Source organism: Pristiophorus japonicus, chromosome 13, assembly GCF_044704955.1.
Source record: "Pristiophorus japonicus isolate sPriJap1 chromosome 13, sPriJap1.hap1, whole genome shotgun sequence".
Taxonomy (NCBI): domain Eukaryota; kingdom Metazoa; phylum Chordata; class Chondrichthyes; family Pristiophoridae; genus Pristiophorus; species Pristiophorus japonicus.
The window spans coordinates 20568293-20587314 of NC_091989.1; the positions used below are offsets into that span (position 1 = coordinate 20568293).

The following is a 19022-nucleotide window of genomic DNA, read 5'->3' on the forward strand; positions in this document are numbered from 1 at the left end:
CAACCCATTAGGCTCTCCTTCCTGCTTACCTAGTGCCAGTGCTTTATGGTCAAATTCTGTTATTAAAAGGGATTCTACGATTTCTGGAAACACTTTGGGGTTCCCATCCCACAATTCCATCTGTTTCTTGTGAAAATCCAATGCCAGTGACCTTGCCTATGACCCAATTCTGATTTTAACCTGAGTATCTTGTATATATTCCTCTCAGCCTGGCAACTTATTCACATGTATCAGAGAGAGGAAATGGACTATATTATTCTAACAGTACCCATCAGGGGCTCTTTTCTGCTGTTTTAATTTTTTTTAATTATACACAAATGGATGCATTTTTCACAAACTTTAAAAAATATTTTTTCAAAGTATTGTGCCTGTACCTCTGGATAAAGTTTTGCTTTAATTGTGAGACCTAGGTAAATGTTATTCTATGCCGCACCTCTCTGGAACTGATTAAAGTCTTATCTTATCAAAATGTGCAAATAACTGAATATGCAGGTCTTAACAGGTTATTTTGATGGGTCTGTGATTCCGTGAGAGAATGATGTGAGCTAAGTCTATGATGGATTACCACATATCCTGTTGATTCGCATATAGGTTGCACACTTTAAAAGGAAAAATCTAATTTTGGGGCACAACCAACACCAGTTAATCTGTTTTTTTTGTGGCACCTCAATTTTGGAGGACATTTTTTACAGAACAGCATAAGCATGTGGCAATTTGATCCATAGACACTCAAAGCATTGTGTTTCATTCTGGTACCCCAGCCACTCTTTCTCCCGAGAAACAAGTTTATACTTGAATATATGCGCAAAGCTGAAGTTGTCTGCATTTTCTCCAAGAAGTGCCCAAGTTTAGGGTTGGAAAGCTGGTAGAAATTGAAGCGGCAGTTTTTCCTCTACATGCTTGTTTTCAGCAATGTACCCATTATTTTAGTGATTGTGACTGAATGTGTTGACAAGCAGATGAACACAGCAACTGCAGAAATCTCCCATTACTCTTGGGTATAGGGTTATGAGTCGGTCAGTATTTTTCCAGCAGGGAGTATTTGCTAACCTTAGTTACAACACGTGACTCATTGCTATGCCTATCCTTTTAGAAGGTGCTATTACTGTTTTCTGTCTCCTAAATACAATTGCACAATTGTTATCCTTTCCAGCTGCACCACTCGAAGGAAGATGAATAGCCAGGAAACAAAGTTGAAGATGTGAGTACTCGGTGATTAGTAAAACCAGCATCGTGGTATTGAAACCAGAGAAGAGAATTTCAAAACAAGCTATTCTGTAATGAATGTGGAGCCCTATGGCATTATCACTTAGCCACAGAATTGACAAGTATTTGGTCATGTTTCCTAAAGCATGTTATCCTTGAGATCTTGAACTAGGGTATTGAAAGCCCTCATAGTCAAACGAAAGTGCTAATGATATATATGCACTTTTCTAACAGGAGTTCTCCAACTGTGATCAAGATGGGAGATCTTTCCTTTCCCTAGCCCAGGAATAGTGGCCTTGCCACATCGCCCTAACTGAGATTAGCTGACTCAGCGCCGATCGGACATCACACTTGGATGGCCGAAATTCACCGTCCCCGAAGGGACAGCTACTGCAGAGTTTGGGCGGTCGACCAAACAAATTGATCGGCTGCTGCAGTCGGATGACTTTCCCTCCCCGAGCCATATTCAGCTTGGGGTAGGAGGGGGCATTGAGCAGTGAAGCCGCTGTAAAGGAGACATTCCAGCGGAGAGCTCTGCAGCGTGCGGGCCGCTAGAAAGCGGCAAGGATAGGGATTTCCGCTGCAAAAAGGTAAGCCTTTTCCCAGCAATGTCCCCGCGAGGTATTCGATTCGGTGCTCAAATGGGACACCGCTGGAGTGTTGCCGCGATCGGGGCCCTTTGGAAGGGAAATAGTTTCATTAATTTTAGTATTTTTATTTAAAATTAACAGCATCCATTGTATTTATCGTTTAATAGTTTTATTAATTGTTTTGCCTCCATTCAATCTGCTGAGTGCTGCTCCGAGGTTTGCACATACTTTTGTACAACTTTCAGGTCTGACTCTTAAGTGGAGTCCTGTGGGCTGCAGAGACTTGCTTGGCAGGATTCACCCTGAGAATGGGAGGAGTGTTGGGAGGGTGATACCTGGTACACCTGTTCAGAAGCAGGGTGGCACACAGGAGAAGGCATCGCCATCAGCAGTGTGCAGACAGGCAATGGGCAAGGGAGGCAGCACCAAGCGCCAGACCAGTGTGCTGGCTAAATTCAGCGGCCCAAATCAGGATTGTGATTGGCTGCTTGGGGACAAGGGATATCCCCTGTACACTTGGCTGCTCACTCCACTGCAGAATCCCAGGACAGCACCAGAGCATGCATACAATGACGCTCATTGTGCCACCAGCTGCATCATTGAGCAGTGCATAGGCATCCTTAAGTAGGAGTTCCAGTGCCTACACCACTGGTGGCACCTTGCAGTACTCTTCTCAATGGATCTCCATCATCGTCGCGGTCTGCTGCATGCTGCACAACCTGGCCATCATGAGGGGACAGCCGCTAGAGGTCAAGCCAGCAGTACCACCTGAGGAGGAGGATCCCCAGAGTTAGGAGGTGACGACCCATCGCCGCCCTGGAAGGACCAGGTGCAGATTGGCCAGCACCCTCCTGGGAGGGTGTGTCCTCACATACATGGAGCTGCCTGACACTTCCCATGCATTATGTACTGGCGGTTTGCCAGGTCTCCCCAAATCAAGAAACAGTATTCTTCTGTCCTCCACACCGTCCATCAGTGTCTCCAGCTCCATGTCAGTGGCTCTCCTTGCACCTCTTACACCAACCATCCTTCCAGATTCCTTCCCCCCTCAGCGCCTTGCTGCAAACCCTGCCCTTTAAAAAGGCCAGGGAGCAGTGGTGATAATGCTCAAATTAAGACAGCCACACCACTGAAAAATCCACTTTGGAAGAGTTCATTAGCACTGGAACCCATTTGTTCAGTTTTGGAGCTGAATATGGGGTGGCCCAGCCACGAAAGAATTTTGGTGCTAAGGTGGGGGGAACACCAGCTTTCCAGCGGTACTGAATTTCGGGCCCTTGGAATCTTCCTAGCCTGATTTTTTTTTCCAAATGAAAGTATGTTTCTTTTTCTACAACTTCCTTCAATTACTTCTTTATGGTAATGTGAAGTATTCGTTTTTAAAGTGAAGGATTGCCAATGGATATAATGACATGCTTGTCAATGATCTTTGAGTTATCTGTTAAGGGGTTTTACCCCTCTAAAATCAACAGTTCAGTTCAGAGCCTGGAACAATCCAGATAGTTAAATAGTGGCCATACTCCTATTTAAAAACTGCGGCTCAGAAGTACATAGCCACCTTCATATTTTGCTCCTGTTGGTTTGCATGTTATGTGAACACCAGCTAGGCAATTATGACTTGTGGCATAGTTGGTCAAGTGCTGTTGGTTTTTGGTTTAAAATAAAAAATCTGTATATCTTCTATTTTTTAAATAAAATGTATATGTTTTAAATTTTAAACAAAAACGTGCATGGCAATTAACAATTGTGCTTCATTTTAAAAAAGTAACAGCCGACTGTTACAGCCAAACAACAAAATTTCAGAGGTATTGCCTTAATTGTAAGAAGCAGGTGGTCTGATATACAGCAGCTGCCAAGGGGATTTTGCTCAAATGACTCAGTAAGGAAATGCAAGCCACGTGTATGTGATCTTAACTGGTGCTATGCCTGGTCTACAGAGCAGTAGTGATACCCGCCCTCCTATATGGCTCAGAACGTGGACCATATACAGTAGACACCTCAAAGCGCTGAAGAATTACCATCAGCGCTGTCTCCGCGAGATCCTGCAAATCCAGTGGGAGGATAGATGCACCAACGTCAGTGTTCTAGCTCAGGCAAACATCCCCAGAATCGAAGCACTGACCACACTCAACCAGCTCCGTGGGGCCGGCCACATCGTCCGCATGCCCGACACGAGACTCCCAAAGCAAGTGCTCTACTTGGAACTCCTATACGGCAAGCATGCCCCAGGTGGGCAGAGGAAACTTTTCAAGGACGGCCTCAAAGCCTTCTTGATAAAGTGCAACATCCCCACTGGCACCTGGGAATCCCTGGCCCAAGACCGCCCTAAGTGGAGGAAAAGCATCTGGGAGGGCATTGAGCACCTGGAGTCTCGTCGCCGAGAGCATGCAGAAATCAAACGCAGACTGGTCACAAAAGTAAAAGCTCATGGGATCCAGGGCAAAGTGGCAAGTTGGATCCAAGATTGGCTCAGAGGCAGGAAGCAAAGAGTAATGGTTGATGAGTGTTTATGCAACTGGAAGGATGTTTCCAGTGGAGTTCAGCAGGGCTCAGTACTAGGTCCCTTGCTTTTTGTGCTATACATCAATGATTTCGACTTGAATATAGGGGGTATGATTAAGAAGTTTGCAAATGATATTAAAATCGGCTGTGTGGTTGATAATGAAGAAGAAAGTTGCGGACTGCAGGAAGATATCAATCAACTGGTCAGGTGGGCAGAACAGTGGCCAATGGAATTTAATCCAGAGAAGTGTGAGGTAATGCATTTGGGGAGGGCTAACAAGGAATGGGAATACATATTAAATGGTAGGATACTGAGAAGTGTAGAGAAACAAAGGGACCTTGGAGTGCATGTCCACAGATCCCTGAAAGTAGCAGGCCAGGTAGATAAGATGGTTAAGAAGGCATACGAAATGCTTGCCTTTATTAGCCGAGGCTAGAATACAAGAGCGGGGAGGGGAGTGGTTATGCTTCAACTGTATAAAACACTGGTTAGACCACAGCTGGAGTACTGTGTGCAGTTCTGGTCACTGCATTACAGGAAGGACGTGACTGCACTGGAGAGGGTACAGAGGAGATTTACGAGGATGTTGCTGGGAGTGGAGAATCTAAGCTATGAGGACAGATTAGATAGGCTGGATTTGTTTTCATTGGAACAGAGGAGGCTGAGGGGAGACCTCATTGAGGTGTATAAAATTATGAGGGGCCTAGATCTAGTGGATAGAAAGAGCCTATTTCCCTTAGCAGAGGGGTCAACAACCAGGGGGCATAAATTTAAAGTAATTGGTAGAAGGTTTAGAGGGGATTTGAGGGGAAAGGATAGTGGAGGCAGAAACCTTCATCACATTTAAAAAGTAATTGGATGTGCACCTGAAGTGCCGTAACCTGCAGGGCTACGGACCTAGAGCTGGAAAGTGGGATTAGGCTGGATAGCCTCTTGTTGGCCGGCATGGATGCGATGAGCCAAAATGACCTCCTTCCGTGCTGTAAACTTATATGATTCTATGAAAGATCAGATGACACGATGCAGCTTAGTGCCACAGAGACCTTGGGGATTCAAATCCGTGTGTGTGTGTGTGTGCTTTTCTTGTGGTGAATTTTTCAAGGTTATTATTTTCATATCTTCACATTCTTCACTTCGCGAATACTGTGGAAGAATGGATTGATTTGTAGGCTGAGTGACTGTCTGACGAATTTGCTGCTATATCATGGCCATAGCCATCTTTATACCAACTGATAGGGTGGTTAGTCCTATACAGTAGGAGGGTTTTATGGGCATTCCCTTTCCTTGTTAGCCCTCCCCAAATGCATTACCTCCCACTTCTCTGGATTAAATTCCATTTGCCACTGTTCTGCCCACCTGACCAGTTGATTGATATCTTCCTGCAGTCCGCAACTTTCTTCTTCATTATCAACCACGCAGCCGATTTTAGTATCATTTGCAAACTTCTTAATCATACCCCCTATATTCAAGTCTAGATCATTGTTTTATGGGGGTGGGACGGAGGGGGAGCACCCCACCCACATGAAGCTCCAGTCTCCACTTGCTAAGTCTGCCTGGAGCGGGTTTCGAATCTTGCGCCTTCTGCTTCAGACGGGAAAGCTACCACTAAGCCAATTTTTCAATGTTTCAAATATCCCCTGTTAACGTCAGTTATTTGTGAGTTATAGCAGATAAACACAAATTAAATCTCCCTCTACTCTTTTTTTTACAAGATTGTAACACAGGAGGAAAGCCATTCAGTCCACCTTAATCATCCATCCAGAATAACGAGACCAATTTTGTCCAGCCTATTCTATAATTTCTGAGCTGCCTTTCCTGCCTCCACAGTATAGTAGCTGCAAATTTGACAGTTTATCTTAGGTTTCTGAGGCCAAGTTATTTAAGCAAATTAAAAACAACAGTATTACTACATCAATGACTAGGGTACACCACTCACTTACACCCCCCCCCCACACACACACACACACACACACACACTCCAGTGCAGCTCCAACTACCTTTTGTTTTCTGCCATTCAACTAATTTCTTATTCATACCCAAGATTTACCCTGAATTGCTATAGCTTTGAGATAAACGAATAGCCTTACATGTGGAACTATGCCAAATGGCTTCTGCAAGGGTAAGTACAACACATTGTAAGGCTTACCACAGTCCAAGTTGGGGTGTCACTTCCTCAAAGAAGTCAAAGAGGTGTGATGTTTCCATTTCCTACATCAGCCATTTTCTGTGTGAGATTGCCAACCCCAAATTGGGGGGGCGGGGGGGAGGGTTGTTCTGAACACCCATGCTCCCCAGGAGTTGAATTGAGACCCTGCAAAGCCATTTCACATGATACCCTTAATGCCAACAGAGAGAGGCCAACCCTCCCAGGAAGTCTACACTACATACAAACTAAGATCCCAGAGGCAACAGGCAGCAAAAATACCCAGTGCACCACCTAATCCCCCAAGTATGGCTTCATTGTATGAAGGAAATATGCACAAGACATCCACGTGGCTGACAATCTAGTCTGAAGGAATAAAATGACTTGGAAGTGAGATCTTGATTGTACAGAATAAAGTATCACTCAATGTATTCCATGATTGTATACAGTGTGATAGCCATAGTAAGAGTATAAACACAAAACAAATTGCATTCTGAACCTTTTATTCAAGAGAAGCTGCACAGTCCTGATGAGTGACGCTCTTGGAATTGCAACAAGCTTTGAACTTATTTTAATAGGGATGTCGTCTGGCATGGTCAAAAATGTCCATCAGACCCAGATAGGTTTCCTCGGCTGTTGGGATAATCTGATTGGCTGGTAGAATGAAGCCATACCGACCAGTGTCTCGCAGTTCAAAGCAGAAAGCGTACTTGATGCCCTGGTCATAAGCCCAGTCAATGGATGAACCGCTGCTTTGATCTAAGGGGGAAACAAATAAATATAGACATTCAAATATTGCATGATAGTCTACTGTTCTAACACAGCTTATTCTTTACACTGTGATGTGCCATGCCTTTGTGTGCTGGGATATAGGTTTGTATCTTTAATACTCGATGCTGGGTTACCAGTTGCACATGCATTTTAGGGTGCAAAGGTGCTAAGTGCAGGCCCAGTGTTTCCTCAAAGAGAAGGGGGTGGGAGGGAATCTGAGGGAGTGTGAGGCCCAGGCTGGTCTTGTACACTCCCTTTCAAAAGTGCGTTTAGTACAGCACTGGATGCAGGTGACTCTGGCTGATGGCTCAGTCTGATTGGAGAAAAGGCTTTGGAAAGGAGAGAGCAAGCCTTGCCCTCAAGTCCTCCCCCCCCCCCCCCCCTGAAGTAATGTCTAGTCTAATTGTAAGGAGAATATTATTGCTCTAGAAAAGGTCTCCAGGTCAACAACACGAACGATTATGATCAGGAGTTTTAATTATGAGCCAATGACTTTTTTTTTCAGTAAAGAGACTTATCTGACGTTTTCAATATCATGAAGGGAATCAAGACGCTTCTTCCAGGCAAATTGATGACTGTGGTGAGTTTACTAATGCTCTGTTTCTGTCTACCTGCCCAATATCCGTTAGTGTCAGAAACTGCACACAGCTCATTTAGACCTGGGCAGTCAGGAGGTTTTTTTTGCCCTGTGCAGGATGGATCACTGCCAATCCCCTCCAATGCTTTCTTTGGTGGATTTGTAAAACATTTCAATTATTCAGTGGATAGGACGATTGCCTCTTTACTTAGCCTGACAATAATCGATTTCAATGACCACCTTATCTGCGAGAAGGCTGTCCACCTACCCTTTGGGTTATGGAAGCCCATAATCCTGCAGGACTTGTATGAGGTGATGAGGAGGAAAGAAATAGAGGATTTTGATGACCTCAAAAAAAATCCACACAAACAACTATCACTTGATGACTGACTTTAATTCAAGTTTCAGATGACACGTATACCTACCTTGAATTAAAGAGAATCACAAAGTTTATACCATCACCAATAAAAATGTGTATTGCTAAATGTTGAATTGGATTTCTTTAAGTATGAAAAGCAAAATGATAAAATGGATTGTGTGACACTAACACATTTATAAACTTTAAAAGGGGGCAATGATGCGATGGAGCACTGATCAGGTTTACTGCTTTTTTTAAATTTTAATAAAGATGTATTAAAAATTGACTCTTAAATCTCTGGACAGCCATAGGAAGTTATAGGATCCCTGAGATAACTATTTAAGAAAAAAAGTCAGCTCACACATCATGACCCTGAAAGGATAACTTGTATTCCTATAGAGCCATTTACATGCAAATCGGCATGTCAGAGCACTGATAGATAGTGAGTAGATAATAATATGGGAAGAGCATTCGGAAGGGTCATTAGTGTTATGTATGCAACACCTTGTAACCAGCATTCTACCGCCACCAGAGGGTGCATCTGTTGGAGTCCCAAGGGATCCCAGCATCCCTTGGGAGCACTGCATATAAGCAGGCCTTTCATGCTGTGCCAGCACTCTGGAGTCAGAATAAAGAGACTGTTATACCTACTCAAGTCTACAGTGCCTTATTTGAGATGTAACAATTAGCATGGTCCTGTTGCTGCTATGACCAGATTGACATTTGGTGCTTGGGTAGACTTTGCGAGACCCTGTGTCATTGGTGGGGCCTCGTTGCTTATAGTGAGGGGGACAAAGCATTTTCAGTTCTCTTACCATCTTTGACTTCACTCTCCTCCCTGGTTGATCATTCTAAACATTTATCATCCTTTGAGTAACCAATATTTTGTCACCAATGATGGCCTGACTTATCCTGAAGGCATATTCTGAGTTCATTTTATCTGTGCCATTTATATAACCTTGAGGTCACCCTTTATCTCCAGACTGTAGAGCTTAACCTTCTCCAATCTTTCCTCATTCTTGATGCTCCTCCCTGCATCCTTTCCAATTCAAGGATGTCCCTTTAAAGTGTGGCGACCAGAATTAATACATGAATAGATTAATGCTCATGCTCTTCCATGACCAACTAGTGATTTTATTTTAGAAACACAGGAATTGCCAAATGAGAAAAGACCAGGTCTGTATTTTACCATCCTGTTGTTGCATGATACAACAATAATGGAGTTAGTGACTAATCACAGCAAGCAATCTATCAATTAGTCTACAGCAGAACCAGGCAAGGAAACTCCAGTGGTGGAGAACTTTGGGAACCATAGGTCCAAATTCATCTGTTCCTCCAAAACATGCTACACTGACCGCATGTCATGTCTCAAATTACTCGTATACTGTATCCCATTAATGTTATTTAGAAAGGGAGTGCTGCCCCACTGGGCTGTATGGGCAGACAATTGGGACCATTAGAGGATTTTTATTTTATTTTAAGTTATTCCAGGGTAACATGCAGGAGCAAAAAGACCACTGTGGTCAATCTGGCTGATCCCAGTGCCAAAGAAATATCATCCCATCCTATCTCTTACACACATCTATCAAATTTTTCACCGGTACTTATCCCAACTCTACAGGAACATAGCAATATACAGGACCAGAAACCAATGCAAGGTTTATAATGGGTTCAAAATTCATTTGAACGTGATTGCATTGTTCCTCACTGCAGGTATATACTTACAGATCGTGGTGATGATGGGTCCATATTTGTACTTGGTTCCATACATTGATGCCAAAGAAGTGATGGATTTCTTGCTAAGTGCCAACTGAAGGAAAAGGGGCCTTTTGTTATTTAAATTAGATAAACACACACACAACACAATTTTTAAGAGCAGGCAAAGCCCGTACTGGATGAGCAGAAATTTTCTCCAATTAAATTTTGGGACTCCGAAGCCATTGACTTTGGTCCCCACCACAAACTGCATTCCCTGGCCTCTCACATTCTACCCTTCGTAAACTTGAGGTTATCCAAAACTCGGCAGCCCGTGTCCCAACTCGCACCAAGTCCCACTCACCCATCACCCCTGTGCTCGGTGAACTACATTGACTGCCGGTTAAGCAACACCTCGATTTCAAAATTCTCACCCTTGTTTAAAAATTCCTCCCTGACCTTACCCCTCCCTATCTCTGTAATCTCCTTCAGCCTCACAACCCCCTTCCCCCCCCCCACCCCCAAGATATCTGTGCTCCTCAAATTCTGCCCTCTTGAGCATCCCTGATTATAACTGCTCAACCATTGGTGGCCGACCCTTCAGTTGCTTGGGCCCTAAGCTCTGGAACTCTGTCCCTACACACCTCTTTCCTCCTTTAAGACGCTCCTTAAAATCTACCTCTTCTGCTGTAATTTCTTATGTGACTCGCTGTCAAATCTATTTGTTTTGTCTTATAACACTCCTGTGAAGCACCTTGTAAAATTTTACTACGTTAAAGGCGCTATATAAATACAATTTGCTGTTGTTAGGCCCAACAAACAAAATTCTTATTTAGAGACCAATCCCACATATCCACCCTCTCACCATGTCCATTAATCCCATTCTCCTTTTGAGTAAGCAAGGCTCCATCTAACTTCTAAGTTGCATCTCCTGGTGTTTGATGCCTTCACCATAGCTTATATAGACGAAAACTTCAATGTTATAATTTTGAAATTTCGTTTGAAAAGAGCCTTTCCCCTAAACCCAAAGTCTGACATCCTTTCCTAAAACTTAAACGATGATACCTGAAACTTTTGTTTATTGTCTCTGTATCTTTTCAATGGCAATAATATAATTCCTGTGGTTAGGTGATCAGGGAAAGATCTCTCTGGTTGCTATGCATTAATGGCATCATAAAATTAACTGGAAGCTTTCCTTTCATCACTATTTTAACAACATTGTAATTATAAATCTAACCATTATAACCCCTAGAACTCTTTCCTTATCAGCACACATTGTTCCTTCTTTTGTTTCTTTTCTATCACTTACCCACATTGAACTTTATCTGCCACCCTGTTGACCCCGTGTCTTAAAAGGCCTAAATATTTTTCAAATCTGATTGTATTGCTTCCCATTATTTGTCCTTATTTTGGTAGCACCTGCAAACTTGGAAAATTTGCTAACAATAATTCATATCCAAAGCATCACCATAAGAAACAGCAGGTGTAAGCCAATTTTCTATCCAGCACTATATTTTACTTCCTAATCTGTAATTATGTACCTTCACCATTAATTGCTAATGTGGAACTTTGTCAAAAGCTTTTTGAATATCCACATATAGAATTATTAACTGCATGTCCCTCTCCTCTATCAGTAATTTGTTCAGAATTAATTGATCAGGTATGTTAAACATCAACTCCCCACTTTGAATTCATGTTATTGTCCTTTAACACATTACACATTAACATGTGTTTGCCCAAATGAACATAAGAACATAAGAATTAGGAGCAGGAGTCGGCCATTCGGCCCTTCGAGCCTTCTCCACCATTCAATAAGATCATGGCTGATCTTCTACCTCAACTCCACTTTCCTGCACTGTTCCCATATCCTTTGATTCCCTTAATATCAATACCTCTGTGAATTACTTTAATTGGACCCTTTCACTTGCCATATGAATTCAAAATAAATGAAATTGAGCAAAACAAAGAATTAAAGTCTATCATTTTGCCTTTGCTGGAAAGTGAGAAAGGGACTCAATGTCAACATCCCACTGCTAGGCCCAGAGACACATGGAGTAGCATGTTGATGGAGGACCCAGCTAAATGGGTAGTGGGCTACAAATGGCTCCTGACCGCTGTTACAAGTATGGCTGCTGTAGAACAAACCCTGACTTACCAGCTCTTCATAGTCTCTTGGCTTAGTTGAGGTGTAACCGTAAGGAAACAATAAGAGCTGGGAATAGCTGTGAACGTCAATGAAGACTTTGAAATTTCCATGGTTTTTGACAAAGTCAACAATGGCTTTGACTTCTTTCTCAGAATTGACGTAAGGTCCGTAGTACGTTGATGCACAAGAATTGCCGCTGGCACCAGGTCCTGTTAATGAAAAGAAATAATGATGATTTGCTAGCTGATTGCTTAATGCACATTTATATAAAGGGAATGAGTGTGTGTATGTTGTGTGGTGGGAAAATGAAGATTGGTCTTATCACTTCTAGTCATACACATTCAACAATTCCAACATTTTTTTTAAAGAAAAATGGAATACTTAAGCAAAGGACCAAGGCCAATCGTGAAGACTTGATAAGGGAGACTTTCCTCAGTGCGTGGCCAGGCAAGTTGGATTGTCTGGTGCAGTGAATATTGGGAAATCAGGAAGCTGGTAAGCATGCCTGTAAAGGAACCCATCTGAATTTCAATGTATTCATTTCAATGGAGGAAACATGCGCAGGTTTCTTTACAGGGCTGTTTGTTCTGACCCGCCCAGTTTTTGATACTTCCTGCACCCAGGTCGTCCAGTACACCTGGACTCAGATCCAGGAAACCCTCCATTTGGAGTACTGTGTTCAGATTTGGGCGCCGAAACTCAGAATTGGTCTTGCAAGGTCTGCAACGCATATTCGCCAGAATGAACTGGGGCTTAAAGAGTTAAATTATGAGAACAGATTGGATAATATTGGCATGTCATCCTTTGAGTTTAGAAAGTTGAGGGGTAAATCGAGATCTTTAAAATGATGAAGGGATTTGATAAGGGAGATTGAAACTATTTCCTCTAGTGGAGAAATCCAGAACAAGAGGGCATAATCTTAAAATTAGAGCTAGACTGTTCAGGAGTGAAATCAGGAAGCATTTTTTCACACAAAGGGTAGTGGAAATCTGGAACTCTCTCCCTCAAAGGGCTGTAGATACTGGCTAAGTTTTTTTTCAATTACTTTTCTGTGGAATCCTCTTGGGCCATGAGGCACAGTCCTTGGACCTCCCCAGCCCCAGCATCAGCTGCCAAAGTCCCTACCCAGCGCTAACTTTATACCTAGGAGTTCGTTCCCTTGGTGTCCACTTGCTTCCAGCACAATTTTTGCTCCCAACTCTGACATCACCCTCGCCGGTTTTGGGGTGAGAGACTGTCCTGGATCATTTAAATGAGGATGGGTAGTGACCTGTTGCCTGACTTCTGCAAATGGTGCTTTATAACTCGGCTCAGTGTTGGTTTGGGTTCATGTATTGATAATAAGCCATCAGAAGGCTTTGCTCTCAAACATTCTCATAGTTCATAGAAACATAGAAATTTACAGCCCAGAAGGAGGCCATTTCAGCCCATTGTGTCCGCGCCGGCCGACAAAGAGCTGCACGGCCCTTGGTCAGCAGCCCTAAAGGTTACATATAAACCTATGAACAATGACAGAAAGGCAAAGAGCACCCAGCCCAACCAGTCTGCCTCACACAACCCCTTATACTGAAACATTCTACACTCCACTCCAACCGGAGCCATGGGGTCTCCTGGAGAGGCAAAAACCAGATAAAAACCCTTTAGGGAGAAAAAATCTGGGAAAATTCCTCCCGACCCATCCAGGTGATCGAAATTAGTCCAGGAGATCACCCTGGCCGTATTCTATTCCCTGTAGTACTTACCATTATATCTGCGCTGTCCAACAAAAGGTCATCCAGTCAAATCTTAATTACCAGCTCTAGGTCCGTAACCCTGCAGATTACTGCAATTTAAGTGCTCATCCAACCATCTCTTAAAAGTGGTGAGGGTTTCTGCATCCACCACTCTTCCAGGCAGCGAGTTCCAGATCCCCACAATCCTATGCATAAAGAAGCCCTCCCCCACCCTCAAATCCTCTCGAAACCTTCCACCAACCACCTTAAAACTATGCCCCCTCGTAATAGACCCCTTCACCAATGGAAATAGGCCCTTACTATCCACTATGTCCAGGCCTCTCAATATTTTGTACACTTCGATGAGGTCTCCTTTCAACCTCCTCTGCTCCACTGAGAACAAACCCAGCCTATCCAATCTGTCCTCATAACTAAGATTCTCCATTCCAAGCAACATCCTAGTAAATCTCCTCTGCACCCTCTCTAGTGCAATCACGTCCTTCCTATAATACGGCGACTAGAACTGCACGTAGTAATCCAGCTGTGGCCTAACCAAAGTATTATACAATTTAAGCATAACCTCCCTACTCTTATATTCTATTTCTCGTCCAATAAAGGCAAGCGTTCCGTATGCCTTCTTAACCACCTTATCCACCTGGCCTGCTACTTTCAAGGATCTGTAGACAAGCACTCCAAGGTCCCTTTGTTCCTCTACACTATTAAGTGGTCTACCGCTTAATGTGTATACCCTTTCCTTATTAGCCCTCCCAAAGTGCATCACCTCACACTTCTCTGAATTAAATTCCATTTGCCACTGCTCTGCCCATCTGACCAGTAGATTGATATCCTCCTGCAGCCTATGTTCATCTAAACTCCTCAATTATCTTCATGTCTGTAAATCCCAGATATTCTTTATTGAAGCCCTTGGTTAGGTTACAGCATGTAATTCACTTCCAGGTATTGATTAATTTACATATAAACCATTCAAACCCCTTGAATAGATTCTGGAAATAATGATTTCAGCCTATAAATCACCTTGCTGAGGGTGGCTTAGAACAAGACCCATAGCTCAGATTATCTTTGTTTGAGAATGTACCTCCCTTTCTCCAAGGGGTTTCACGGATGCTTACAGTCATGGTGCTGGATCTGTGCAGCATCAATTAACTTAGAATGAGGTGCAACAGACTGGTCATTACTCATTATTATGTATCCCTGTTAATATTCCAACTATCTCTGTACCTGTAATGGACGTGCTTATTTGTACTGTGAAAACAGCCGCCCTGGTCCATCCTTTGTCTATGATTGGTCCCCTTGGAGGATAAGCCAAACCCTGAAGTTTCTCTGGAATGTGTAACTGGAACCGCCTTTCCCAAGGTCTCACTGACTTTTCAAATTGTAACTCGATCCACATTGACTTCCAGAAGCCACAGAGGATAGATCTTCCCAGAAGACACCAAGGGCCAGCTAAAGTGCCTTACCCTAGCGCAAGTGCATCTCTCCCCCAGCCAAAGTCTTCCTTGCACCAGCGCAAGTGGGTGTATCCCTCACCCCACCATAGATGGGGCATTGTGTGCGGATTGTTAACAGGTTTATTGGGTATGAAGTGAATAGTGACAGTGTTGTGACTTCTGGTTTTCATCCACTTCAACGATGTCCCTTGTAGGGGTTGTAAGAACGTGATTCGTCTACCCTGAGTTCCCTCTCTCCCCTCTGATCCCCCGTCTCTCTCTTTCTCCCACCCCAGTTTCTCTCCCCCCACAAACTCTCTCCCTCCTCCAGCCTCTCTCTCTCTCACTTCCGCCCCCTGCCACCTGCTCCCTCTCGGCCCCCTGCCGCTTCTCTGCCCGTTGGCCCTCTCTGCCCCCCCGCCGGCCCTCTCGGTCCAACGCCGCTTCTCTGCCCGTTGGCCCTCTCTGCCCCCCGCCGGCCCTCTCGGTCCAACGCCGCTTCTCTGCCGGCCACGCTCTCTCGGGCCCCCGCCGGCTGCTCCCTCGCGGCCCCCCCGCCGGCTGCTCCCTCTCGGCCGCCTGGAATGAATCAGTCAATGCCGCACTTCCAGTCCGACACTTCCAGTTCGGGCGGGAGGCATCAGGGGGGCAGAGCTTGACAGATGCATGCACAGAAAATACAGTGCAAATAGTTACTCCCTAATACTAAAAGACACTAAACACCTGCAAAAGTAGTAAGGATGCAGCGAAGCATAATTACTTTATATTTGGGCTTAGCTGGACTTGTAGTTTGATCGTCCATACTCTATCTCAGAGCATGCGGTGTAATCATACCTCCAAAATTGGCATCAAAATTCCTGTTGGGGTCAACTCCTGTACATTGCGTGCCTGCATGTTTCGACCTGGTCTTACGCCACATGCGGTTCTGGAAACAAATTGGAACACAATCATTTTTATAGACAGGGAAATGTCTTTGTCCCTCAATCCTGTCCCTGACATAGAAATTAATCCCACCTTCTCAACATATCCGTCAATCTCTTTACTATCTAGAAACACAACTTTAGAAACTATTTGCCTCGTTCAATCATTTCTGCCTGCCTTGATCTTCAAGCTTTTAAGTGCCAAGATGGGCTAATCACTGCTGCTTGATTTAATTCATTTCTTCTATTCCATTCAACCTTGCTAGTGTCCCACACTCTGGGCTTCGGTACTTCACCTTCACAGCAGCAAAATTATACCATTTGCTGCAGTAGTTTTGCCTGGTAATTTATTTCACAATTCTGTTACCTTTGGGTTGAAAAAGTTCTGCCTCGCTTCCCTTCTTACTCTGAGCTTCCACATTTTTAATCTGTTTCCTTGGCTTTTTGAACCCTATAAGTCCTTTGCCGGTAAAGAAAAAGAAAGATTTGCATTTATACTGCGCTTTTCACGACTTCCAGATGTCCCAAAGCGCTCTACAGTCAATGAAGTACTTTTTGAAGTGTAGTCACTGTTGTAATGTAGGAAATGTGGCAGCCAATCTATGCACAGCAAGCTCCCAGAAACAACAATGAGATAATTACCAGAAAATTGCCTGAGTAAACAGTTTACTATTTTCTATCAATTGTGTCAGTTCTTCTCATAGTCTTGAAAATGTCCTTTAGGTCATCTCAAACTCTCCTCCCTTTCAAGAAAAACAAGCCCATCTTTTTTAACCTTCCAAATAATTAAAGTTCTTGTGGACAGAATCATCCCTGTTGTAACTTTTATCTATTTATATCTTCATTGCCTGCCTCTGTGACTACTCAACACATCCCTGGGCAATAACATCCTTTATATGATTAGGTGACTAGAGTTGCACATAGAGTTTCAAATGATGTATCAATAATAGTTTATATCACAACATTGTGGGCTGCTCCGATCTGTGAGAACACCATCGCAGGTCGGGGCTAGAAATAGAGCTGGAGCGCCAGGCCCTGGAACATCGAGGGCGAAGGTCCGGCGAATGAGGGTACGGGGCCCAGGAGAGCCGAGGGCCTAGGGGCAGCACGGGCCAGCCCACACTGCAATATGTGTGCGCACTAGGTCCGTGCAGCAGACAGGTCTCCAGTCGTCCTGGTTCAACCCTTGCCACTGGATAAAGGCCGAGCTCTGTCAAGCCCATGTGGTGGCTGATATGCAACGGTCACCACATGTTAAAAATTCCACGCACAGGCATCTTCCACCCCTTCAGCTGGAGTTCGGGCCTGGAACATCGGGTCCCTCTTTGAAACATCTGTGAACTCATGGGGAAGCAAGTCATCCTCGTTCGAGGGACCGCCTATGATAATGATGATGATATCACAACAATGCAACCTCTTGAGATTTTTATTCATCTTCTCCTAATGTAACTCAGGATCTTATTTGTTGTACGTTATAATTGAACATTAACCAGCTGACACACCAATGCAGTACTGAGGGAGTGCTGCTCTGTCAGCGATGCTGTCTTTTGGATGAGACGTTAAACCGAGGCCCCGTCTACTCTTTCAGATGGACGTAAAAGATCACATGGCACTATTTTGAAGAAGAGCAGGGGAGTTCTCCCCAGTGTTCAGGCCAATATTTATCACCAACCAACATCACTAAAACAGATGATCTGGTCATTATCGCGTTGCTGTTTGTGGGAGTTGCTGTGCACAAATTGGCTACCATGTTTCCTACATTATAACAGTTCTTTTTATTTTTATTTGCATACCGACATAGGACTCTACACATTGATGTGAGTCATACGTGACTTTCCCCATTCTATGGTGTGGGCACATGTGGAGGACATACAGGGAGACTCCAGGCAGCTCTGCACCTCTACAAAAACCTGATGGAGCGTTCTTCTCGCACAACTGGCGACTGGTAGTTAGATCAAAAGAGGAGACGGTGGAAAGATGCAAACAAGTTGCCGACCCACCCAATACCTTACAAGAACATAAGAAATAAGTTCTGCCTACCTGTAAGGGTCCTCCACGAGAAGGGTTTAGTATAACATCAGTACAGTTCCTCATGAGGATGGGTACCTCAACATAAAACTACCCTAATCTGGCTCAAATGGCACCAAGCCAGCAACCTCACTCAAAGAAGACCTGGAATAGTGGTGTGGAAAGTGAAACCACTCACACTGGTACCATTCTGTACTGGGGTGAAGACACATTGTTCGGGCAGAGTAGAAGAAACCTTTCTCTGAAGTTGGCCCAGCTGTACCTGACCAGGGAGTCCTTGCGCTGACACAACAACAACTTGCATTTATATAACACCTTTTAATGTAGAAGATCGCCCCAAGGTGATTGACAGTTGTCTAATCAGACAAAAATGGATGGCATAGCAAAGGAAGAGATATTAGGGGGTTGACCAAAACTTGGTCAAAGACGTGAGTCTCAAAGAAGGAGAGGGAGGTGGAGAGTTGGTCAGGGTTAAGGATGGAATTCCAGAGGGTGAGAGCCAGGTGGTTGAAGGCACGGTTGCCAATGGTGGGGCGAATGGGTGGGATGCACAAAAGGCCAGAGTCAGAGGGACAGAGGGGTTGAGGGGTGGGAGGGGGTGACTATAGGGCTGGAAGAGATGGGGAGAGGCAAGGCCATGAAAGGATTTAAACATGAGGATGAGAATTTTAAACTTGTGTTTTTGAGGGACTGGAAGCCAATGTCAGTGAGCACAGGTGGGTGAGCAGGACTTGGTGTGGGATAGCATACGCATCCAAGAGTTTTGGATGAGCGGTAACTTATGAAGGGTCAAGAATGGCAGGCCGGCTGGGAGAGCATTGGAGTAATCGGATCTAGACGTGCCAAAGTCATGGATGAGGGTTTTAGTGACTGAGGGAGGGGCAGAGACAGACGATGTTGCGGAGGTGGGTGTGGTCATGGTGAT

At 44.2% G+C, this 19022-nt stretch overlaps 1 protein-coding gene and 1 long non-coding RNA gene across 3 annotated transcripts in view; one reads left to right on the forward strand and one right to left on the reverse strand.

Moving 5' to 3' along the window:
• Positions 1 to 6935: 6935 nt before the first annotated feature.
• The window catches only part of LOC139278438 (carboxypeptidase A1-like), a 46269-nt gene continuing 34182 nt past the window's right edge, over positions 6936 to 19022 (reverse strand). For both annotated transcript variants that reach the window (XM_070897204.1, XM_070897205.1), the window contains exons 8-11: positions 15984 to 16074; positions 11999 to 12198; positions 9874 to 9958; positions 6936 to 7201 (exon numbers count right to left, since the gene is read on the reverse strand). In XM_070897204.1, coding sequence (XP_070753305.1) covers positions 7014 to 7201; positions 9874 to 9958; positions 11999 to 12198; positions 15984 to 16074 — 564 coding nt within the window. In that variant the 3' untranslated portion in view covers positions 6936 to 7013. The remainder of the gene's footprint in view (positions 7202 to 9873; positions 9959 to 11998; positions 12199 to 15983; positions 16075 to 19022) is intronic.
• On the forward strand, positions 7717 to 17945 carry LOC139278439 (uncharacterized). Its single transcript, XR_011596266.1, has 3 exons — positions 7717 to 7793; positions 12358 to 12484; positions 17871 to 17945. It is a non-coding gene; the product is annotated as an uncharacterized lncRNA (long non-coding RNA).